The sequence below is a fragment of the Oncorhynchus nerka genome, linkage group LG7, assembly GCF_034236695.1.
Source record: "Oncorhynchus nerka isolate Pitt River linkage group LG7, Oner_Uvic_2.0, whole genome shotgun sequence".
In the NCBI taxonomy this organism is placed as follows: Eukaryota; Metazoa; Chordata; class Actinopteri; order Salmoniformes; family Salmonidae; genus Oncorhynchus; species Oncorhynchus nerka.
The window spans coordinates 34,151,661-34,177,867 of NC_088402.1; the positions used below are offsets into that span (position 1 = coordinate 34,151,661).

The 26,207-nt window shown below is 43.6% G+C and overlaps 1 protein-coding gene across 1 annotated transcript; it reads right to left on the reverse strand.

Moving 5' to 3' along the window:
* Positions 1-1,479: 1,479 nt before the first annotated feature.
* LOC115131503 (ras/Rap GTPase-activating protein SynGAP-like) lies at positions 1,480-25,794 on the reverse strand. The gene is made up of 18 exons (XM_065020447.1): positions 25,706-25,794; positions 24,241-24,362; positions 23,849-24,002; positions 23,563-23,661; positions 23,190-23,429; positions 22,742-23,077; positions 22,462-22,606; positions 22,184-22,328; positions 21,788-22,024; positions 19,375-19,576; positions 16,251-16,441; positions 15,736-15,940; positions 14,909-15,526; positions 9,772-10,302; positions 9,074-9,241; positions 4,572-4,783; positions 4,248-4,341; positions 1,480-1,791 (listed from the first exon to the last, which is right to left on the reverse strand). Exons 1-18 carry the CDS (start codon positions 25,748-25,750, stop codon positions 1,483-1,485), a joined length of 4,053 nt encoding a protein of 1,350 aa, XP_064876519.1. The 5' UTR covers positions 25,751-25,794; the 3' UTR covers positions 1,480-1,482.
* Positions 25,795-26,207: the final 413 nt, after the last annotated feature.

The following is a 26,207-nucleotide window of genomic DNA, read 5'->3' on the forward strand; positions in this document are numbered from 1 at the left end:
TGACTGGTACTGTATATAGTCTGAGAACAGGGGCAGTATTGTGCATTATGCTTTAATTTCATTCACCATTTGGAATGAGGGTATCAGTTTAATACTAAGAACATTTAAAACATTGGAGCCATGGTGGTTGACAGGATAACAGGCCTGCTACACTGGACGCATGACTTTTACCGGGTATGAGATGCTCCCATTGTTTTCAATAAAACCTGGGCGTAAGCAGCATGTTTCCACGACAGGCACGCAGGCACTAGCTCTGTAATCAAAAATTCTACCCACTGGGTTACGCGTTCAGTGTAGCAGGTGTGTCACAGGGGAATTAATTAAGTGAAGTGAATATTTGAGGTGGGGGGGGGTCTTTGGATCCCCCAAAGTCTCTCTTTCTCTTTCTCAGTATTGTGCTTTGTCATACCTATTAAAATTGAAACAACAGGTTCGATATTGCAATGTTTCATCACTCGTGAATGGGTCACTGCAACATGTAGATACTGTAAACAGCACCGCTAATACTGGACTGATTGTCACCAGGGTCAAGACTTAGAGTGGTATTGCAGAGAGAAAGAGAAAGAGCAAATGCATGAGGGACTGGAGAAGGTGTGTTAGCATGTAAAGAACCCTCCGCCCTTTGAATTTTCCTAAAGCTCAGCTTGTTGTGGGGGAATCAAGATCTGGAGTAGGCGTGTATTGCAGACCTCTTCTATGTTTCAGCCAATAGGATTAAGCCTGGACCCATATCAGCTCCGCCCGCATTTGATCTGCCAGTCAGGTTCCAGGGTGTCCTCCGTAAAACGGTTGGATTGGCTGCAGGAAGGGAGGGAAAGATGAAAATGGTGAAAGGGGAATGGATGAAATAATAATAAGAATCTTTGAGTTATTATAGGCCGCAATTTGTTGGTCAAAGTACATTTCAAAATACAGAGTTGAACATTTAGCAACCACACACACACACACACACACACACACACACACACACGGAAGTCCTAGTTGGATTTAAAAAAAAGAGGCAAATAAAGAGGTACAAATAAGCTTTTCCAATCCACGTGTCATTAACCGCGATTATCAATTAGTAAATTAGCAAACCTTAAAAACTGATATAAGCCCATTTGATTAAAAACGACATAACCGCCATTATTGGATCACCTGTTAAACATCGGAGGATGGCTCCTTTAGTCTTTAAAACGAATATGTCACTTTATTATTATCCCTTTATTCAACACGGTTTCTTAATTGAGAAACAATTCTTATTATTTCAAAGCCCATCTAGTGACTGATGCTGGAAATTAGCGCAAGCTAAAGCAAGACGGTGCAATGCATCTGCTATCTGGTAAATTGATGTGTCAATGTTGTCACTGAATCTGTCCCTATCAAGTAAATTAATGATTATTTTGAAAAAAGGCCAAAAGGATAAACATATAGCCAAGAGGATGTTCTGGGTGTGAAAACTCTTCTCTCAACTTGACTCGTTTTAGTAATCACATTTCGTTATTAGACTGCTCTCCTCCCGGTTAAGCTTGGATCTGATGTTGCTGTTGCCGAGGTCCAAGATGCCGTGCTCCTGGCTGGCGTAGCCATGGTAGTAGTCGAGGGGTAGGCTCGGTTGCCACGGAGCTCCCCGTTGTGGCTGACGTGTAGGCGGGGAGGTGGGACGGGAGGGAGGGCTCCGTTCCAAGGGGTGCTGGCACAGGAGACGCCCGAAAAGGAGACCCCGGGCCTGGCAGTGGCGGTGGCCGTCCCTCCCCCCCCTCCGGGGAGACCATGGGGGTCTGCTGAACCCAGAGAGGAAGAGTCCTCTTCCTATCGATAGCAAGACAGAGGGAGGGAGGAGAAAAGGCGGAATGGTGGGTGGGAGGGAGTCAGAAGAGAACGCGTGGGGAGAGAACGTCACACAGGAGGGGATAGAAGAGGGGGTTGGGGGGGGGAGTTTTGCAGAAAGGGAGAGAAGAAATATGTTATAAAGTAAAGGAATGTGAAGTTCCAACAGAGATTAAATAAAAGAAAGACCCCACAAGAAAGCACAGGACAGAGACAGGGGGGGTGGGGGGGTTTAGGGTTGAGAAACAGGGTCCTGTTCATTAGGTACCCAATGGAAGAAGACGGACTGATATACCTGGACTTATCCAATAAGAAAAGCTATTTTTCATTTTCCGTTGCAAAACATTTTCTGATGTATGCCCTAATGAACACAACCCAGGTGTAGTCCAACCATTTGTCTGAAGCAATACAGAGGGACTTTAGCCTATGGTGGCAGTAGCGACCTTTCCCCTCATGTAATGGGATTGATAAGAGTCAGCGATTGTCATTTCAATTTGAGAAAATGTAGTTGTCAATGGGCTTCATATCAGTGGCACCCTAACAGTGTTGGCTGCCTTAACTCACTGCGGACTGTGGCCTCATACACACTGAACAAGTAAAGCTAGAAATAGCCAAGTTACGAAAAGTGTCACGTGGTCCCGGAGTCTGGTTGAGTGGGTAATGCTCTCACGTTTGAATCCATATACGTTCCCCCACGGCGGGGATCTCGGTTCAATCATGAGCGCTTCACATTTGTACTCCCTTTACTCTCCCTGCTTCTGCTCCTATCCTTTCTCAAATAATACAATGAAAGTGTCATAATTAACCTCTGTTTGGGATCAGCAAAAACTCATGCTCATGACCAATCAAAACCACTGTTTCAGGCATCTGGCATCTGGCAGATGCCCCAAACTCATCCTCAACACAGGGATGCACAGAAAACTACCATCAGTCATGCACTCTGTAAGACTTAAAAAAGACATGTATGTTCAATTCATAATTTCCCGCAAAGATGTATCAATACAGTCTCAGAAAAAAAGATGCTAATTAGTACCAAATAGGGTTGTTCATGTGTTCACCCCACCACCTCAAAAGAACTGATGAACATAAACACAATATGGCAACACAGTTAGAATAAAACAACAAACTAAATCACAGGTACAACGGTATGAGAAATCATGCTACATGGAAACATAACCCACAACCCTCTAACAAGAAAAAAGCCCTCTTTGCAACCATTCAGACAGTAAAGAACCCAACCCTACTTTCCCCCCCAACCCTGTTCACTGTAAGTGTTGGTCTGACACTATCAGTGCAAACCGCAGCTTCTTTCTGATTCACACATTGAGCCTCTCGCTTTTGAAAGATGAAAACATTTCAAATGATTAAATACAAGTTAATACAGTTGTACCATGGTAAGCTACTTAAGGCATTTCGTTTTCAGAAATGTAGGGGGTATATTTCAGTAATGGAGTGTTGCAAACCTTTACAAATAAACATATAGATGCCAGGGCTCTACTTTCCCTGGCCATACACACTATATAGTGTGCAATAAATACCATGTAGCTGGATCAAGGGAAAGCTAGCCTGGAATCCAAACTGAATATCTCTCTGTTTCAATATTATTTCACTACACTGGTTCAGTCTGGCCATGCTTTCATTGAAACTGGTTGTGTCTACAAATAAGGGGCATTTGGCAAAACAAACTGGTCAGGGATTGGATCAACTTCAGCCAATCAAAGGTTGTCCAGTTGATAAAACTCCATGTTCTAGAACTCGAATATGCTGCAATGCATAGCAACACCCCTATACTTACCACACCATTCAACCTTATACTGCCAGTCCACTCCATCATAGATGCCATTTACACCAGATTTGAGAAAGAAATGCCTCAATATGCAGTGGTTGAAACGGTCTTTTGTCATTGGTGGTAAAAATTCTATAATGTAGAGAGACATTGTGCCCAGACAGGCATTCAACAGCTTACATATTGTAGGACGGAATAGACATGGTGCAATATAGTATGTTGTCAAGTAAACAAATTCATCAATGTAAAGAGAACAGCGTTTTACTTGTTTCGCATTGTTTTCTCAAAGGGGAAGCTGGTGTTGAGAAACTTGGCTGGGTCCATGAGTTATCAAGGCCCTTTATGGGGTTAACTATGTCACCGTTTCTTTGCCACAGGTATGTCATATCTGGGTGAGCCCGTCATATCTGGGTAAGCCCGTCATATCTGGGTAAGCCCGTCATATCTGGGTAAGCCCGTCATATCTGGGTAAGCCCGTTATATCTGGGTAAGCACGTTGCAGGTTTCCAAATGCATTCCACTAGCCACATGGTACCACTACTAATGTAAAAATGGCACATATGACAGACTAGTGAATCCATATTAAACCATGTCAACGTACACACCATAGACTCATAGAGACTAGAATACACTCTCAGCCATACAGACCAACGGACAAACAGATCTGACAGATCTGCTCTCTGAACATTCTGGGCTTCATTTCAGGAATGGCACTCACTCTCAACTCATCCTCCACAGCCATCAGCCTGTAAAAGAAGGAGAACATGTATATTTTAGAAAAAGCTACAGAACCACGATTCAGTTTCTTTCTGCCATTTGGCCTCCCATCATTAGCCTTTCTGTTTATGGAAACAGATATGATGTTCGGGGGAATTGAAATTCCCACAAAAGTAAATGCATTCAACGTAAATGATATCTAGGCAAGTGAGCAAGCAGGCGTTAACCTTCTGTCTTGTCTTGTTTTGGTCGAGCTCACCTGTTGATAATGCCTTTGATTTGGCTGTCCTTCTCCAGCTGCTGCTGCCTCAGCATGCGCTCGCTGTCGTCCAGCCGGTTCTGGTACTGCGATAGGATCTTGCTGGTCTGCTGCTCCTGTGAAAGCATCCTGCGCTCATACTCCTCCAGCTTCCGATGGGACATTATCAGGCGCTCCTTCAGAGAATGGATCTCCTCCTCGTATTCCTTTACCTGGCAGACAGACGGCAGGGGAGGGAGATCAATGCTCTGGAATTCTAGCATCTATTAGGCAGACCCTGGCGCAAGTATAACGTGACTAAGGGGGAAGTTGTAATCGACGAGGGGGCAAACATTTTGGGGTCTTGCATTGGAATTGTATTGAATTCTGCTTATATCACGCTATATCACAATAAACACTAAGTTCAAATGCAGAGATTCCGAGATCATTGAGTGCTTTTTAAGTGACAGGTTTGCGCGCAATCTGTCGCCCATTTCCACTGCACTGTATCAGCGTAAAATATGGGACTTCTAGCAGTCTTAAGGACAAAGACTCAGCAGGAGGCAGGCAGGTAAAGGTGCAAATGAGTGTTGGATTTATTTACATAGCACTGGTGTTTCAAAGATGACAGTGGTATTTACAAATACACTGAGTGAACAAAACATGAAGAACACCTTCCTAATACTAAGTTAAACATCCTTATTTAACCTGTCTCCTCCCCTTCGTCTACACTAATTGAAGTGGATTTCAATATAGAATCATAGCTTTCACCTGGATTCACCTTTTCAGTCTATGTCATGGAAAGAGGTGTTCTTAATGTTTTGTACATAATGTTCTGACTTCAAAATGTCCGTTTTCAAAAGAAAAAGCCTCTCTTTAGGCAAAACCAGTCTTAACCAATAAAGCACAGGTAGGGTCTACCAGGCTCAGATACAGCCTCCCCTTGAGTTACCCAAAAGTGAACTAACTACAGGGTTGTCAGGTCAAACAAAAAATTATAGCCCAATGACCACGCAAAACCTGCCTGAAAGGCTTGAAAACTAGCCCAAATTTTAAAATCACAGCAAGAGAGGAGTTGCCATATTTATACAATAGCCCCTTTTCCTTAACGTTATCGAGCCAATTAAGAAGGAATATTTAACTTGTAACAACGTTAGAAGCAAAATTCGGGGTTCCTCAAAATAATAATTATTGCAAGCTATGACATGACGCAATAAAGCAATTTGAAAATGTGGGAAGAGAAAATATAATTTCCCCTTATTCATCTCACCAGATCGTTTGCAAAAGGAGTATGGTGTACTGCCAATATACCACGACTAAGGGCTGTTCTTAAGCATGACGCAACACAGAGTGCCCGGATACAGCCGTTAGCCCTGGTATATTGGCCATATATCACAAACCCTGGGGATGCCGTATTGCTATTATAAACTGGTTACCAACGTACCCATGGTGTATGGTCTGATTTGCATAGTCTTTTAGCCAATCAGCATTCAGGGCTCGAACCAGGTTTATAGTTGTAAACAATCCCTTTTGCACATGTGCATAACTATAGATAAATCCGACAGGTAAGTTTGAGTGATGAAAGTTGGACAGAGGATCTCTAAATCTGTAAACAAGAAAAACTTGGACGAACATAAAAATGTATATTAGACTATTCTCTGGCAATTGTGCTATTATTACGTGCCAAATGTTAAGACGACAAATGGCCCATTTGCGATACTGACTTGTCATTTCAATAGGCATAGGCTAGAAACTAGAATTTGGGTTCATGATTCAATTTTGCCATGTTTTGCTTAGATAAAGGCAGGTAGCATATAGCCCCTGATAGGCCTAACATCTAATTTCAGATACAGTAGCCAAGACAAGATGTAGGCAAGATGTAAACTGAACAATTTAGCAGTTTGCTTAGTACAAATTAACTGACAAATTTATTTGACATGAATGCGAGGCGATTAAGAGGTAAGAAGTGCTTGTGTTTCAATACTAAAGTGACTATAAGACCATCCAATAGTCAAAGGTTAATGAAATACAAATGGTATAGAGGAAAATAGTCCTATAATTCCTATAATATCTACAACCTAAAACTTCTTACCTGGGAATATCGAAGACACATGTTAAAAGGAACCACCAGCTTTCATATGTTCTCATGTTCTGAGCATGGAACTGAAACGTTAGCTTTCTTACATAGCACATATTGCACTTTTACTTTCTTCTCCAACACTTTGTTTTTGCATTATTTAAACCAAATTGAACATGTTTCAGTATTTACTTGAGGCTAAATTGATATTATTGATGTATTATATTAAGTTTAAAAAAGTGTTCATTCAGTATTGTTGTAATTGTCATGGACAAGCACACAATCAAGACAACGCAGGAGTAGCTATGGGACAAGTCTCTGAATGTCCATGAGTGGGCTAGCCAGAGCCCAGACTTGAACCAGATCGAACATCTCTGGAGAGAACTGTTTTTGCTTCATCATTATGGGATAGTGTGTAGATTTATGAGGGAATAAGAAATATATATATATATATTTAAAATAAAGCTGTAACGTAACATCATGTGGAAAAAGTCAGTAACCTCATAAATATTGTCAGGATGTAGCAGTGGTTACTTTTCTTTTCCATATTTACCAACATGGTATGTCCATTTGGTGAATGTAGATTGGCGGAGGAAATAAAGGAACATTATAGCAGTTGCTCAGAGGCAGATGAACACTTTGCCCAGGCCCTAAATACTGTCCTCTAACCTTTTGGTGATGCGGGGGCACAAACTTCCCCACATTGGCCTTTGTTGAAGTAGGTAAGGGAGCATTCTCTCCCGAACGATGCACAGTGGACACTGGGGTTATCTCCAGACACCCCAGCAGTGAAAAATCTTCAGTGAAATACCGAGGAACATTTTGTGGAGCAGTCATTTTCTCTCCAAGCCCGGGGAAAGCGTCAGAGCACACTCTCTCCTCTCCAGGCTCCTGAGACAGTTCGGTCATAATCAATTCAGTGTCAGTCAGTGTCAGGATGAAAACCTCACACACCCCAACATAGGGCAGACACTCGTGCAGAGCGCCTTCCATAGGTACAGCAGAAGAGCAAGAAGGAGATAGTTTGGCCTCCGACACGGCATCCTCACCATGGCCTAACTGGTAAACTTGACCCCGCACTTATAAATCAAAATAGAATATTACAGGCAGAGGCGTATTATGTTATTCACGTAGCCTACCACAGAGATGAGAAGCGCCCTAGTTGCTTTCCATAGCCCCCCTACACACACCGTGGTGCACTCTGTCCATTGTGCTGACAGCGCAGCGTAGAAAACAATACTTTTTTTAGCCAACCTGTCACTCACTCATTTGAACTTTTTTTTGCTATTTTTATATAGGGACATAAAACTAACGCTGAGGGGGCACACGTTTGAACTGAGGGGGCTAAGCCCCCTTTAGCCCCCTCGTGGAGCCGGGTACAGCATTAGGACTGACCCCAATGTTTCAGAGCTCCTACAATACACTTTATTCCCCAACTGTAGCACCGTAGTCCCCACTTTTACACAGTGTTAAAAGTATGAACCATCTGTTAGGTGAGGAATTACATTAATTAAAGGGGATGCCTAGTCAGTTGCACAACTGAATGCATTCAACTGAAATGTGTCTTCCACATTTAACCCAACCCCTCTGAATCAGAGAGCAAGGCAGTTAACCCCCAACAACTGCGCCAACAGCGTCAATTAAGACAGCCCCCCACAGTTGGTGGGGGTTAACTGCCTTGTTCAAGGGCAGAACAGCAGCTCTTTCCACCTTGCAGATTCAAACCAGCGTCCTTTCGGTTTACTGGCCCAACACTCTTATTGGCCTCCGCTAGGCTACCTGCATTCCTTTCTTCAAGGAACATTTAATTCAAGGAACAGTCTAGCAATATTTTCAGGTCCCAAACCTGGAACATCATTACATTTACATTTACATTTAAGTCATTTAGCAGACGCTCTTATCCAGAGCGACTTACAAATTGGTGCATTCACCTTATGACATCCAGTGGAGCAGCCACTTACAATAGTGCATCTAAATCTTTTAAGGGGGGGGGGGGGGGGGTGAGAAGGATTACTTTATCCTATCCTAGGTATTCCTTAAAGAGGTGGGGTTTCAGGTGTCTCCGGAAGGTGGTGATTGACTCCGCTGTCCTGGCGTCGTGAGGGAGTTTGTTCCACCATTGGGGGGCCAGAGCAGCGAGCAGTTTTGACTGGGCTGAGCGGGAACTGTACTTCCTCAGTGGTAGGGAGGCGAGCAGGCCAGAGATGGATGAACGCAGTGCCCTTGTTTGGGTGTAGAGCCTGATCAGAGCCTGGATCAACAACATCAAATTATGACATGGAGTGAAAATGTTCCTTTGACCTTGTCATAAAATTCTTGGAACATCATGCTGGGGGTTAAATGTTACCCTACAACCAAATGAAAATCAGATAAAGACATTCCCTTATAATCTAGGAACCTTATTTAATTTACTAGAGAGGCTCTCATCCCCCCAAAATGGGCTCACCCTATCCATGCGAGACTCGTCCATGCTCTTGGAGTACTCCTTCAGCTTGAGGTCCTCAAGGTTTGATGAGCTACGCAATATTTCGATGTCGGCAGAGAGGTGTGGCATGTTGGACACCCAGGCCACAGTGCGCTCGTTGGGTGTCAGGGTGGAGGGGGACGGAGAAACCTGAAAGCAAAGAGGCAAGATGATACAGGAAGAGGCTCAGTAATTGCATGATCATGCTATCAAAATTATTAAGACTAAAAGGTTCTCCTATCTCAGAAAGTATTTAGGAAAGCTTGTGATGTGTTCTAACCTGTTAAGAGTTGACGGCGGATGGATTAAATTACTAGATAAAACAGCAACACTTTTCTGTGCTTTTTAGGATGCTGTCCATCTTCAAGATGTATCTCTTTGGACTTTCCTTTGGGCAAGTCCTTAGATTTTGACAATATACAATAATGTTCCAACGATAGCCTTCATTACATAATCAGGGTGTATTTCATGTTACATTACATAATTTTACATAATGTGCAACATGTATAGAACTGGGACCAAATATCACAGAAGTGTGATTAATAAATGTAGCCAAGGTGGTTTGTGACGTGTAACCTTGGCTGAGACCTCTAGACTAATTTTAGCTTCCAGAGCTGGACTAACACAGTCTCAAGTCCTAGGTGTCCCAACACAGAGCCCATGATGTTCCAGCAATATACCTGTTTATTGACTGTGGGCTTGAGCAGGTGCTGCTGTGGAGGCTGCTGTTGCTGCTGCTGGGACTGCTGCTGAGGTTGCTTGGTGCTCTTAGTCGGGGTGTCTGTGGTCTGAGGCTGCTTGGAGCTCTTAGTCGGGGTGTCTGTGGTCTCTCCGTTGCCCCCTTGTGGCGCCCCCTGGCCGTCCCTGGCAGAGCTCGACTGGCGCGGGAGACCAGGGGCTGGGCTGTCAGACTGTTTGACGGACAACTGCTGCTGCTGTTGTTGCTGTGGCGAGGGCTGCCTGCCACCAAAGCTGGACTCGGGCGACTGGAGAAGGAGGTTCCTGCTCTGGGGGCGGGCTTTGGGAGGGGTGGACGTGGCCCCGGGGCTGATGGACAGCTGGGATTTGAGGCGCTGCGGGGGAGGCGGTGCTACGGAGCCATGACGGACAGGGTGCACGGTGGAAGGGGGAGTGGCCAAGGAGGTGGGGGTGCCCATGCCTGTTGCCGTCTGAGGGGTCATGCCCATAAGAATTTGCTGCTGGAGATTCTCCTGAGAGAGAGAGGGTGGGCGGGAAAAGGAAGAGAGGGAGACAGAGGGAGGGAGGGCAGGAAATATTTAGAAAAAGAAGATAAAGTATTTGAGATCAAATACTATAGGAGAGGGAGAGTGAGGGAGAGGGTATAAGAGGAGAAACTAGGAATGAGATGAGGAATGGTTGTGAAGTCAATTTAATTGGACAATCCCTCTTTCGCTCATGCCTGTCTAACTTGTTTTTCAAGCATCTTCTCATACAAACAATTAGGGATGCACGATAAATCGGTGAACATAACGGAATCGATTACGTCATGTTCACAAATGATGTGTTTACGAAACCGTGTTGGTAATAAAGCATAATTTGTTCGACTGCAACTTCTGGGGTAGCTAGCTTTAGCTTGGCACCTAGCTAACACCAATACAACCAGCCTGAAAACAATGACCAGTAGAAACTGCAGTCATTTTCATTATTCTCAGCAATGATTTGGGAATCCTTGTGAGTAAGTATTAGCTAGGCTGCCACTTGTTGTTTGTCTATCGAAATTGAACTTCAGTTCATGAAAATAAATAGCTAGCCAGATACTTAACCCTGTTGCCCAAAGCCAACGTTATAAGCAGCCAGCTAGCTTCATCTGGCTAGTGAGGCTCAAATGGACCGGACTATGTGTTGTGAAGCTAGCCACAATAAGGATTAGGCACAATAGTGGATTTTGCGGTTTGCCTTCAAAATAAAATGTAATTGACAGTGATGCAAATTAATACAAATAGTATAATTATGCCATACTTTTATTTTGAAGGATAACTGCAAAGTCCACTATTGTGGTTAATTCTTATTGTGGCTAGCTTCACATAGATGGGTTCGACCACCATTAATCAAATAAGAACTGCCATATAAATTAGGGGTATTTTAGATGATGACGCCTAGCTATATTACCAATCCCACAAGGTATGACTACAAACACCCAGGAAAGGATACTCTACTTGATATTATAATATAATAATCCTGATAGGTATCAGTCTGGTGTTTTCTGTAATGACCTTAGTGATCACTGTTTAACAGCCTGTGTTCGTAATGGCTGCTCAGTGAAACGACCTGTCCGGCTTTGTCATAGACGATTCCTGAAAAACGTTAATGAGCAAGCCTTACTTCATGACATGGCCTCTGTGAAATGGTATAGAATCAGCTTGATCTCCTCTGTCGAAGACACCTGGACCTTTTTTTGATATTTTCACTGCTATTGTTAACAAACACGCCCGCATATAGAAAATGAGAATTAAAAACAGGTTCAGCTCCTGGTTCGACCGTGATCTTGCAGAGTTACTCCACCTCAAGAATTGCATTTGGCAAAATGCTCGACACATGCATACTCAGGCTGACTGGCTCTTGTTCAGGCAAATGAGAAATAAGTGCACTCAGGCTATCCGGAAGGCCAAAGTTAGTTTACTTTAAGGAGCAGTTCTCTCTCTGTGGGTCTAACTCCAATTCTGATTCTAAGCAATGTTGTGCTGCTATTTGTACTGACTTGGCCAAAGCTTTTGATACGGTAGACCATTCCATTTTTGTGGGCCGGCTAAGGAGTATTGGTGTCTCTGAAGGGGTCTTTGGCCTGGTTTGCTAACTACCTCTCTCAAGTGTATAAAGTCAGAAAATCTGCTGTCTCAGCAACTACCTGTCACCAAGGGAGTACCCCAAGGCTCAACCTGGGCCCCACACTCTTCTCAATTTACATCAACAACATAGCTCAGGCAGTAGGAAGCTCTCTCATCCATTTATATGCCGATGATACAGTCTTATACTCAGCTGGCCCCTCCCCGGATGTTGTGTTAAATGCTCCACAACAAAGCTTTCTTAGTGCCCAACAAGCTTTCTCTGCCCTTAACCTTGTTCTGAACACCTCCAAAACAAAGATAATGTGGTTTGCTAAGAATGCCCCTCTCCCCACAGGTGTGAATACTACCTCTGAGGGTTTAGAGCTTGAGGTAGTCACCTTATACAAGTACTTGGGAGTATGGCTAGACAGTAGACTGTCCTTCTCTCAGCACATATCAAAGCTGCAGGCTAAAGTTAAATCTAGACTTGGTTTCCTCTATCGCAATCGCTCCTCTTTCACCCCAGCTGCCAAACTAACCCTGATTCAGATGACCATCCTACCCATGCTAGATTACGGAGACATAATGTATAGATCAGCATGTAAGGGTGCTCTCAAGCGGCTAGATGTTCTTTACCATTCGGCCATCAGATTTGCCACCAATATTCCTTATAGGACATATCATTGCACTCTATACTCTATACTCAATTCCACTGGTTGATGCTTATTTATAAAACCTTCTTATAAAACCCTCCTCCACATACAACACCCGTTCTGCCAGTCACATTCTGTTAAATGTCCCCAAAGCACACACATCCCTGGGTCGCTTGTCTTTTCAGTTGGCTGCAGCTAGCGACTGGAACGAGCCGCAACAAACACTCAAACTGGACAGTTTTATCTCAATCTATTAATTCAAACACTCAGTCATGGACATTCTTACTGACAGTTGTGGCTGCTTTGCTTGATGCATTGTTGTCTCTACCTTCTTGCCCTTTGTGCTGTTCTCTGTGCCCAATAATGTTTGTCCCATGTTTTGTGCTGCCACCATGTTGTTTTGCTACCGTGTTGTTGTCATGTTGTGTTGCTGCCTTGCTATGTTGTTGTCTCAGGTCTCTCTTCATGTAGTGTTGTCTCTCTTGTTGTGATGTGTGCTTTGTCCTATATTTATATGCTATTTATTTTTAAACCCAGCCCCCGTCCCCGCAGGCGGTCTTTTGCCTTTTGGTAGGCCGTCATTGTAAATAAGAATGTCACGACTTCTGCCAAAGTCGATGCCTCTCCTTGTTTGGGTGGTGCTGGTGGTCGACGTCACCGGTCTTCTACCCATCATTGATCCATTTTTCATTTTCCATTGGTTTTGTCTTGTCTTCCTACACACTTGGTTCCAATCCCATTCATTACCTGTTGTGTATTTAACACTCTGTTTCCCCTCATGTCCTCGTCAGAGATTGTTTGTTGTTCATTTATCGTGTTTGTATTGGTGCGCGACGGGTCCTCGTACCCACTTTGTTTTGATTATTGTCATGGTTTTGGAGCTATGTTTTTAAGTTATTAAACTACTCCATTTTACCAAGTTCAATTCTCCTGTGCCTGACTTCCCTGCCATCTATACACACGTTTATGACAAATAATTTGTTCTTAACTGACTTGCCTAGTTAAATAAAGGTTACACACACACCACACTGACCAAAAAGTTATTTTGTTGGCATTTACATATGTTCCCATTACCAGTAAAACATAATTAAAACCTATTTCTTTCACTTACTTGCTATGTTGTTTCATTGTTCATTTGTTCAGTCGTTTCATTCTCAACCAGGATTTCTATGGAACGCCGTTTGGGTCTTTGCATGTCAAATAACTCTATTTGACGTGTCAGATAAGCTCCTGACCAATCAGGACCTGAATATGACTGCACGTTCATACATTTTTTACATAATTATCACTTGTATTTCATATGTCACAACGATTCATCGATACGTATGCTATGATGCTGGTAAAGTTGTCTCGCGCATCTACAGTGCTGGTCACAAAAAAAGCTAGCTAGCTCATGGATGCAAACAATGGACTTCCCCAAAAACATAGCAAAATGACAATCTGTTTCAGTAATTACATTTTGTATTTTTTATTTAACCTTTAGTTAACTAGGCAAGCCAGTTAAGAGCAAATTCTTATTTACAACGACGGCCTGGATGACGCTGGGCCAATTGTGCGCCGCCCTATGGGACTCCCAATCACGGCTGGATGTGGTAAAGTTGTCTCGCGCATCTACAGTGCTGGTCACAAAAAAAGCTAGCTAGCTCATGGATGCAAACAATGGATTTCCCCAAAAACATAGCAAAATGACAATCTGTTTCAGTAATTACATTTTGTATTTTTTATTTAACCTTTAGTTAACTAGGCAAGCCAGTTAAGGGCAAATTATTATTTACAACGACGGCCTGGATGATGCTGGGCCAATTGTGCGCCGCCCTATGGGACTCCCAATCACGGCCGGATGTGATGCAGCCTGGATTCGAACCAGGGACTGTAGTGACGCCTCTTGCACTGAGATGCAGTGCCTTAGACCGCTGCTTCCATGTGTGTGTTAATAATTTACCTGTACTAGAATGCTTAAAAGGCCGCAAAATTTTTAAATATTGGGTATCGGTATCAGGGTTTTTTGGGCAAGGAAAATATCGGATACCGGTATCGGACAGAAAATGTCATATCGGTGCATCACTACAAACAATAGGCAGATACATTTCACTATCAATGTCTCTAAAAAGTGACTGCTGGGTGAATTCATTATTGTACATTTATTTAGAAATTCAATTAAATATCAATGTAAATCCATGATGGAGTTTATCAATGCAACAGACCTTTTGCCAAATGTAATGTCTGCATAAGGTGTTACATGCATTGTGTGGCGTATGTTTAGTATGAGCAGTTGTATTCTTGTTATCGTGCACTGACAGTGTCATCTGAAATGCTGCTACAGGAACGAATGAAGTTATTTTGAAATTAAATGACAGATATTTTCCTGGAATACAGACCTGCACTTGCAGTGAAAGCTGGCGCCGGGCGTATTCAGCGTTCTGGTTCTGCCGCGTGTAGTCGTCACTGTAGCTGTGCGAGTGGACAATACTGGGCTGCACCATACTGCTCTGTGGCCGCAGGGCCGACAGATCCTCGCTGCGCGAGAAGCCGCTGTGGCCGAACGCCCGCACGTAGCCCTGTTGGTGGTGGGAATTGTCAAGCTCTGGGGCCAGCAAGAGCGGAGGGGGAGGCGGCTGGGCTTGAGGACGACTGTGAGGCTGACCCCGAGGGCCGTCGGCAGCCAGATGGAAGAGGGGGTTCTGGAAGGAGAGGGGAAAGTGCATGGCGGCCGCCGCATGCTGCTGCTGCTGGGAGAGAGAGTCGGTGGGACCCCCCATTTGGTGGAGGGGTCCCCCCATCTGGCTCAGCCTCAAACCAGAGCCCCCCGAGCCACCGGAGGACATGTGGCCTCCCATGCGAAGCGGGCCTCCCAGGTTCCCGAAACTGTGACCCAGGCCTGCTATGGAGGCCTGGGAGGAGTTGAGCATATCACCGACAGAATGGAGGTTAGAGATGCTGTTCATGCGTGAGTCCTGCAGGTCCATCATGGACACGCTTTTGTTCACACTGAGGACCTAAGAGAGAGAACATAACCTGTCAACTGGAATAATCTATTATCCCTTATGACCCAAAAATGTTCACTATTTAGTGATTGGGATAATTCATAACTAAATTGTGAGGTATATTAGGAGTTGTAATATACTGTATGTGTCCAACTCAACGTTGTTGGTAGTCAATTCATTGATGGCTTCTAGTGGCAAAAAATCAATGCATCGGAGTTTACCTTTGGGTCTGGCTCAGTGATGTCAGAACTGCTGGTGCAGTACGCAGGGCTGGACCGAGCCAAGGGGGGACGGGTCACGTAGAAAACGTCCTTTGAACCGCGGGGGTCTCGTTCCGCAAAGCTTCCCATGCTGACATGAGACGAGAGGACCCCACCCCCAGATAATGCCGAGGTTGGGGAGGGGAGACGGGAGATGTCTATTGAGCTGGGGGAGGATATTCACCATTATCTATCATTATTACCATTGTCAGGGGCTGTATTTGAAAGCTATAGTGTATATTTTAGACTCACACCTCACTCCTCTTTGCATCAACAATGTTTTTTTACAAAGACTCAAATGACAACAATGAAATTGTACAATCATAGCTGTTGGATTATGATAAGTGTGAAACAGTAATAAATGAACGAAGCATTCATAACTTACATTCTTCAATAATCAATGCGTATCAATTGAAATGGCCATTGATCCTCAAGAAATCTTACACAGATTGTGCCTATAAGCTCGGAGCAGTTACCTGTTGAGATCCCGCATCATGAGGCTCTGGAAATCGGATGATACCATGCGATTGAAGGAGGGCCGTGTGATGAGCCTGTCCTGCTGTCTGTCTGGCTGGTGGCTGGCCTGCCGGTGGAGCTGGGGGTTCCTCAAGGCTACACTGATGTCATTCAGCAGACGTGGCAAGGGGCCAAGCTTCAGAATAGCATCCTGGGAGACAAAGTACAATGAAAAGATTGGACAGTTTATCCCCAATTGTGTCCTTTCTCACAAAGTGTGCACTCATTCACTTCCATTCGTGGATTTAAAAGGAAAATACTGTTATAAGAAATGTGGTGTAACCTCTATCTGGCTGTTCATTTCCGGTCTTGGAGGGCCAAAACACCTGGTTTTCATTCTTTCCTTCTAATTGGGGACTGATTCAGACTTGGGACACCAGGTAGGTGCAATTAACTACCAGCCCTCCATAAACCTGATCTAGCCCATGCCTCTACCAATTTCAATGCTGATAAATGAGTGGGGAGGAGTTCATAAATGCACATCTCTGGAGAAAGAACAGAGAATTGGGATACAGGGGTCACGGAGAGACTGGCTACATCTCAATAGTCTGGAGCAGCTTCTTTTCCTCTCATTCATCGACACTGAGGTGAAGGAACTGAGCAGGCAAAATCAGATGTCAACCATATTGATATCACCTGTTTTGTGTTCTCAGACAATTAAAAGTGATTTCCCCTTCCCCTCATTCACACCCCTTTCAGTTTCACTTAAATTATATTTACCAGTGCTCCACATCATTTGCATTCTCTCTCTAAAATGGATTCTACCATTTAAAAGTGAACAGAGAGGAGGGAGCCAAAATATAAATGGAATTCAGCCAAGTGAACAGCAGTAGTGGAGAGAGTGAAAATACAAATGGATTTCAGCCAAGAGGTGGTGAGAGAAGAGGCGTAAAAGGGGTGGCGGAGGGAAACCAGTAGCAGGAGGTATATCAGCAGAAGAAAGGCGTTTTATATCTGTATTACAGACACTTGATTATTATTTTTATACTTCAAAGATGCAAAAACAGCAGAAAATAGCTAAACATGTTGTTTTTTTTATGTTAAAAGGCCTGCCTTATGCCTTGCTGCTGCCATGCTCCTCCTCATGCTGCCAGTGTAGTGGGCAGCATTGACAACAGCAGGAGTGTAATCAGTCGTGGCTCAAGCTGTGACATTTTTGGGGGGCAGGTGTAGCATTGCTGTTACCTTGATCAGCTGGAGAAGGGAAAATATTCAGCAACTCTTGGAGGACAAAGAAATTTGTCCTAAAAAACGTTTTGTTATTACCAAAACCAATGCATTTAGGATGCAATATCCCAAGGAAGGGTACAGTATATGCCAAAACATGTTGTTTTAAAAAATAAATAAGTATTTTCAAATCAACTTCCTTTGTCCTAATTTTCCTTTTGCTCTTTGGTTCTTGTGCGTTTTTTGAAAAGTGATGGAGCGACAGTATTTTCTTTGTGTAATGACATGGGTGATGACTAGAGATGCAACGGTACACACACAGTAGGTTATCGAACCATTCGGTATGCCCCCTACGGTTTAATACGCACATGTGAACCGCGGAATTACGGTATGCCTGTCATTTTCCTATAATTTCCTAAATGTATTTATTGCACTGCAGACTACACCCACGTTGTACATTCAGATCCACAGAACCAGACGCGCAGGTTGTGGCTGTTAGGGGTCTCCTGAGGGCTAACAAACTTTACTCCACTGCAATGCCTCAAAATGTAGCGACCACAGCCCCTTCCCCCTTAAACAACTAAAGGACGATGTTCAATGACATCTCAGTAGGAAACCTGCCTAAAGGGGCCTCATCAAGATAGGGGAAACTGAAAACAAATATTGGCGAGCGCCAGCTTGACAGAGAAGCACATTTGAAGAGGCACCGACTTCTTTCAAATCCGCTGTGTGTGAACATTTTAGATTCAGCGTTCAATACGATGAAGAGGGTAAGACGACCATAAACAAAGTAGTCTGCAAGCATCGCTTTGCCACTGTCGGCTACTCGAGTGGAAACACATCTAACGTGATGTGTCATTTATGTCGCCATCACCCAGCCGTATCCCTTGCAGGTGGAGCTGGAGCAAGGAGAGTCCACTCGTTAGCGAAAACACAATCTCTCGCTGCTGCCTTCCAACAAAAATTTGCGACAAATTCATAAAAACAAAGAAATAACGAAAGCAGTGGGAGTATTCATAGCCAAAGATTTGAGCCCTATTAGGTGGTTACTGACTCAGGATTTCGTCACCTCGTGAAAAAAATTGAACCGTGTTACAATGTCCCCTCCGGCACACATTTCAGCAGCAAAGTAATTCCCAAACTCTATGAAACATCACAGAGAGAAATTGAAAACGAATTGACACAGACACCCTATCTAGCTCTCTCGGTTCACTATGTACTGGATTGGGAGAAGAAGAGCTACAGGTTGTCAAAGTTAAGAAGCACTTTTCATTTTAACGCGTTTCTCCTCTTGATTTCATACAGTAGAGACAGAAACCAGGCCTGGATGGAAAGTTTTATTTTTGTCTATAGGCAAAATAAAGAGTTCATTGTATTTTTTTCTTAAATATAAAGATACCTTAAAACGCACCACTACCGTTGCATCCCTAGTGATGACTAACCTTGCCTGAGACCTGAAAACTATGACCAGGCTTCAGATTAGCGGGTGTGCAAAAGACCAGGGTTTGAACCTAGACGGTCACATTCCAAATAATCTCGTTCCCAGACACTTACACCCAAATGCACGAAGAGTCTGGTGGACCAATGTGTTAAACTTGGCCTTCGTTATCTAATTATACAGAAAGAACGGGAGAAATGTAGGCCTCAACTTAATCAACCAGCCAATCATCTACCACAACACCTTCCCCCTAACCCTACATGTCTTGTGCGCACCGCAAGTTCTTGCCCGGGTCCTGCCTCCATTTTGAACCACGCTTCACAGTCGTGTGATTCACTCAAATTAAATGATGACAAATACTATACTTATTAAGGTCAATCTCATTAAGGGCAACTTTGAATCAACTTTGAAGCGTTGATGTCCCAGGCTTATATGCACTGTGCACAATAGCCTGGGGACGAGGTTACATTCCACATTACCTTGCTCAGTTGGGCCATGACTTCCCACAGCAAGCTGTGGAGCACTGACAGCTCCCTGCCCAGGTCGATGTAGCCCTCGAAGCCCCCGGCGTTGCTCCCCGTGTCCATGTTGGAGATCTCGTACAGGAATTGCTGCATGGAGCCCCACTCCATCTCCAAAAACTCATTCATGAAACACATGTGATCCTCTTTGCCACTAAACCTGAGGGGAGAAAAGACAGCAGTGTGGAGGGAGCATATAGAGAGAGTAGGGGGAAGGAAGAGAGACACGGGGACAGAGAGAAAGAAGTCCCCACAGACAGTGAAAGATTGAGGGAGAAAGGGACAAGATACAGTGCCTTCGGAAAGTATTCAGACCCCTTTATTTTTTCCACATTTCGTTAGGCTACAGCCTTATTCTAAAATGGATTAAATCGTTTTTTTTCTTCATCACTCTACACACAATACCCCATAATGACAAAGCAAAAATGGGTTTTTAGAAATGTTTGCTAATTTATGAAGAAAACCCCCCTGGAAAAATCACATTTACATAAGTATTCAGACCCTTACACAGTACTTTGTTGGAGCACCTTTGGCATCGATTACAGCCTCAAGACTCCTGTGTTGTCTTGGCTGCATGCTTAGGGTTGCTGTCCTGTTGGAAGGCCCAGTCTGAGGTCCTGAGTGTTCGTTCTGGAGCAGGTTTTCATCAAGGATGTCTCTGTACTTTGCTCCGTTCATCTTTGCCTCGATTCTGAGTAGTCCACTAGTCCCCTACCTCTGAAAAACATCCCCACAACATGATGCTGCGACCACCATGCTTCCCGTGACAGCAGACGCGTCACCAGACGTGACACTTGGCATACAGGCCAAAGGGTTCAATCTTGGTTTCATCAGACCAGAGAATCTTGTTTCTTATTGTCTGAGAGTCTTTAGGGGGCTTTTGGCAAACTCCATGTGGGCTGAGGAGTGGCTTCCGTCTAGCCACTCTACCATAAAGGCCTGCAGAGATGGTTGTCTTTCTGGAAGGTTCTCCCATCTCCACAGAGTAACTGAAGAGCTCTATCAGAGTGACCATCAGGTTCTTGGTCACCTGCCTGACAAGGCCCTTCTTCCCTGAATTGCAGTTTGGCCGGGCGACTAGCTATAGGAAGAGTCTTTGTGTTTTCCATTTAAGAATGATGTGTGTCCTTGGAGATCTTCAATGCTGCAGAAATGTTTTGGTTCCTTCCCCAGACCTGTACCTCGACACAATCCTGTCTCTGAGCTCTATGGACAATTCCTTCGACCTCATGGCTTGGTTTTTGCTCTGACATGCACTGTTAACTGACAGGTGTGTGGCTTTCCAAATCATGTCCAATCAATTTAATATACCACAGGTTGTAGAAACATCTCAAGGATGATCAACGGAAACAGGATGCACCTGACCTCAATTATGTGTCTCATAGCTAAGGGTCTGAATACTTATGTAAATAAGGTATGTCTGTTTTTTACTTTCAATACATTTGCAATTTTTTCTTTTCTTTTTCGCTTTGTCATTATGGGGTATTGTGTGTAGATTTGCTGCCTTTTTAAAATATATTTTAGAATATGGCTGTAACGTAACAAAATATGGAAAAAGTCAAGGGGTCTGAATACTTTCCGAAGGCACTGTATATAGTATCGAGTACAGAGAAATAGAGATAAGGGGGTATGGAGGGATAACAAGAGAGGGTAGAGAGACAGTGTGAAAATGCAAAGAATGAAAGAGCAGGTGAGGAGATGGAAGTATACAGTACAAAACACAGGTGATGGTGAGGGGGAGAATTGTTTTATTCATACTTTAACCTTGTCTACAATGTGACAAGAACATCACAAAAACAAATCATTTCTGTGCAGACAGACTTCTCCACCCTCTGAACATTTGTGCGATTAAAACCTGTTTCTGTCACTTTTGTGGACAATCATGTTGGATGAATTCTTCATTCCCCATCCCCAAAGGAAAACAATATTTGGTAATACTTTACTTCATGCTGACTGATATAATGTATTATGATGCAGTTATAATGCATAGTAAGATTTAAGCAAGGCATAAGCATGTATGACCCCATTGTAATGTTGTGGAAATGAATGTATTGCTTCCTGGAAGAGTAACTGGTCGAGGACATAGATAATGACTTATCAAGGCTTGATTGGTAGTGGACATACTGAATAAATTCGGGAAAGGCAGATTATTTTGTACGGGGTGAGGGGTGGCTAAATGTGAGTGAAGGCTAAAATAAAGGTTATGTTAAAAGAAAGGAAAGGCTATGTGGGAGTAAATTGTACATAGGAGGAAAGGCAAAAAAAAATAAAGTTACTGGTAAATGTTAACGGCTGAATGTGAGGGAAGGCTAAAAGAAACACAATGATCAAATAAAGGGAAGGCTGCATGGGAGGGAAGGTAGTGACTGACTTGGAGAAGCTGGCCAGGTTCTGCACCACCTTGGCGATGAGGGTAAGAGTGCGGGATGTCCGCTCTCCGGGGTACTCCTGGGTGAGGTTAAAGAGAGAGGGCGACATGATGGCGGGACACAGGAAGCGTAGAAAGAGGGAGGAGCTGATGAGGCGGTCTGCGATGTCCTCCCTTCCCCGTTCGGCACACCTGACCCTCCAAGAGGCAAAGACATCCTTCAGCTCCCGTGGAAACACACTAGAATGAAAGGGTAGGACAGAAGGACAGAATTGTACTTTATTTTCCATTGCAAATGTTTTTTCGGGGGGGGGGACAAACACCCCACCACACTTGAAAGGATGCTATGTCACTGACACATTTGTACAATGACATAGTTCATGTGAAAGAAGTTCTGACCAATGAGAGTTGACAATCTTGCAGAGTGCCAGCTCGCAGCACATGCGGAGGTTGGCTTGGTGGTCGGCGAGGACAGACGGTGGAGTGCGCATGGGATCCACTTCACAATTCTCCTCTGACTCGTATAATGCTCGAATGAATTCCCCTGTCAACGAAACAACGGTTCGTTAATATAATAAGTATTTGATCGATTTCAAATAATATTTGAAACCATTTCTGGATTTGATCATTTCAGGTAATTTTCCACAGGTATTGGTATACAATGAAATAATCTTTACCTATGGCATCCTTGAGGTACCGGTGCCCTATCAATTTGAGGTACTCCTCTATGGCTTTAGTAGCAAGGGTGTTCTCTCGAAAGATCAGATGCTCTCTGTCCATGAATCTATCCACCTCGCACATCGCCATGTCTGAAAGGAAGTCCTGAAAAAAGAACATGCTCCTCAAACAAACAACACAAACACATTTGACAGCAGACACATTTACAAAACATTTAGAAAGGGGTTTCTCTCCAACAGGAGTGCTTGGCCACACCTGCTGTAGTGCCTTCCTTCCTACCTTGGCCTTGCCTGTGCTCTGGAGAATGTGCACCAGCGCGAACGCCACCTCCTCTTTGCTTTTGACACTGAGCAGAGGCTCCAGCACGGCACACAGCGTACGGTAGTTATTGGTGATGTACTCAGCGAACTCCTTGTACAGCTCCATTGGCAGGATACTCATGGTCTGGTAACGGGACTTGAGGCGGATTGAGGCATTGATGACCTTGCCACCGCCTACACCGCCACCCTTAGCCAAAGCACTGGGCTGGATCACCGGGTACCACTGCTCCACAAACTGCCTGCCTGTGATGCTCGATATGGGGATAGTGACCAGGCCGAGGTACGTGCTCTTCTCCTAGGTTAGAGAACAGAATGGAGAATAGAATAGAAAGGAATATTTGAGTAACTCTGCAAACACAAAGATAGACAAAGAGAAATACAACCACCATAGAGAGAAACGCACACACCTTGCGTCTCTTTTTGTCTGTCTCCTTGTAAAGGTGCAGGCGTAGGCTGCGAATGGCAGGCAAGTTGTTGAACTCAAAGTGCTCGCCCCAGAAGACTGTGTCCGTACGCGGCTTGCTAGTGGTGCGAGCGTACAGCATGTCATCCAGACACAGCTCACAATAGTACCGCTTCTTAGGCGGAAGGTCCCTGGCCTCAATGATCCACAGCTTAAGCACATTGTCCACCCTTCGACTGTTGTCCTAAAATGGCAGCATTGGAGACAGAGCGAGAGAGGTGAAGACTGCTGAAACTAATGGAGATGATCTTACAATTTTTATGCCAAAAAGGCATTTTGAGTGTGGACTGCAAGCAGGGTCCTCTCTATTTGTTTACCTTGTTTGGCTTGATAGCTCTCTGTAGGTTCTCAATCCATTTGTCTCTCTCAGCGGCCGAGCGGCAGGCGAAGCATTTCGTCCCTGAATTGGTGGTCACCTGCAGTCAAACAGACCCATAGAAGTGAATTCATCAATTATATTGTTTGTTGCTTGTTAGTGTGTGACAGTTGATCAATTGTTATGACCTTGACCCATCAACTGGGAAGACACAGCTGTAATAACTGTTTCAGATGTAATATCAGGAGAGATACTATCCTCTATCCTTCTGGCAGCAGTGCACACACCTCAAAGCAGTACTCCTGGCCCAATATGCTGGAGTGGACAGGTTTGATGACAGCATCTTCATCCAGCGTGAGGTCCAGAGCCTCCGCTGCACTGCTAGGGGAGAGCAGGGACTCGTGAGAGTGGGACTCCTTGAAGCTCTGCATTAGACGGGTCCTAAAGAGAGATAGAGAGAGAAGGTGTGTTTAGGGTAACAGTGCTTTGAAACAAGCACTCCTAAATATCATTTGCCACAAGAAGTAACCACTGTTACAATATATTGTACATATTGGAAAACACCAGGCAAAAAAAAAAACTGAAAAGAAAAGGAGTATACAATAAAACATTACAGAGTATAGAATAAGGACCACAAGTGTACGTCACACATGCAAACTTTTGGGAAAGTGTTAGCTACCTCTCCTGATCAGCACTACGGAAACGGGGTAGAATCATGTGGCGGAAGCTGCTGGTTCGATCCAGTTTGGGCTGGCTCTTTGCCCTCTTGATGGAGCCCTTCAACTTTCGACTGAGGAAGCTCTATTAGGGACAGCAGACGAGACACAGGTGGGGATGTCCATTCCATAAATAATGGGGTCATTAAACCCTTTTTCAAAATAGATGCTATCTGCAAAATCAGTGCTAGCACGTGTCCATGTTAATGTTGGTGGTGATGATGGTTATTATTTTTTTTATTTCACCTTTATTTAACCACGTAGGCTAGTTGAGAACAAGTTCTCATTTGCAACTGCGACCTGGCCAAGATAAAGCATAGCAATTCGACGCATACAACAACACAGAATTACACATGGAATAAAGTTATGGTACTGATGGCCACTGGAGGAGGCTATTGGGCTACAGATAAAGCAACAATGTCCATTCAATAATGTTGTTTCAGTGGGCTATGCTGATTCAGTCACTAAGATGGATGGTGTAAGCCTTTTTGAAGACTCGAAAACTCAATTGGTAGGAGTACTGTTCTAAGGTTGAACTGGTGTACTTTTAATTTGGAATCTGTAAATTAGTACCATTACTATTAGCAAAGGTGTAAAGTACTTAATTAAGTAAAAATACTTTCAAGTACTACTTAATTAGTTTTTCTTGGTATCTGTACTTTACTTTACTACTTATATTGTTGACAACTTTTACTTCACCACATTCCTAAAAAAAAGAATCAACTTTTTACTCCATACATTTTCTCTGAAACCCAAAAGTACTTCTTACATTTTGAATGCTCAGCAGGACTGGAAATTGTCAAGAGACCATCCCTGGTCATCCTTACTGCCTCTGATCTGGCAGACTCACGGAACACAAATGCTTTGTTTGTAAATTATGTCTGAGTGTTGGAGTGTGTCCCTGGTTCTCAGTAAAAAAATATATATAAAAAAATGCTGCCATTTGGATTGCTTAATATAAGGAATTTACTTTTACTTTTGACACTTAAGTATATTTTAGCAATTAGATTGACTTTTGATACATAAGAATACTTCAAACCAAATACTTTCAGACTTTTACTCAAGTAGTATTTTACTGGGTGACTTTTACTTTTACTTGAGTCATTTTCCATTAAGGTATCTTTACTTTAACTCAAGTATTTATTTATTTTATTTTATTTAACTAGGCAAGTCAGTTAAGAACAAATTCTTATTTTCAATGATGGCCTAGGAACAGTGGGTATGACAATTGGGTACTTGTTCCACCACTGACTGTTAGCCTACTACCTATTACTATGATTGATTCTACTCTGTACAAAAGAGAACAGGGAGATGAGGGAGAATAATGCTAGAGAGCAGGGAGTGAAGCTAATATGGGTGGGTAGAACTTTACTGTAAGGCCTGGATTAAGTGGAAATGACAGGTAATGTAGCATGTTCCAGTACTTACTTGTTGTCTGAAGGGTTGTGGGGGGGCAGTGGGAGGGGTTTCCATGCTTGGCTGTCTCGCAGTGGCAATGCTCTTCCTGCGAGCTCGAGTGTGCTCTGTGAGAGAGAGAGAAGGAACCCAAGAACCTTAAGTCCAGTCTGAAACTGTAACTTAATATCTACTCTGACCATGGGAAAAATTGCAAGAATAGTCTAAACAAAAAAAATACAAACACAAACAAAACTTTTGTTCTGAGAAGTTGAAAATACTGTAGCATGATTTTCACTACCATTCTATATCTCCAGGTGAGCCAGTGCATGGTAGTGCCTGTTTGTTTTGCTCATCAGTTGGGTGCATATTTTGTCTGGGCCATGTTCAGCAGGCAAATGTTGTGGAATGTTGCAGATTTAACAGTCAAGAATTGAGCTGATGTTGCTACTAATTCTAAATGTCAGAGAGGCATGTTTGTTCTATGTACTATCTGAACATTTTCTGTGCTTATTTCGCACACATCACGCCTATG

Coding starts and splice junctions, on each gene's coding strand:
- LOC115131503 (XM_065020447.1), bottom strand. CDS start 25,750: ATGGAAACCCCTCCCACTGCCCCCCCACAACCCTTCAGACAACAA. Junction 19,577..21,787: donor AACCTGGCCAGCTTCTCCAA/GTCAGTCACTAC, acceptor TTCTCCCCTCAG/GTTTAGTGGCAAAGAGGATC. Junction 15,941..16,250: donor ATGATGCGGGATCTCAACAG/GTAACTGCTCCG, acceptor ATCCTCCCCCAG/CTCAATAGACATCTCCCGTC.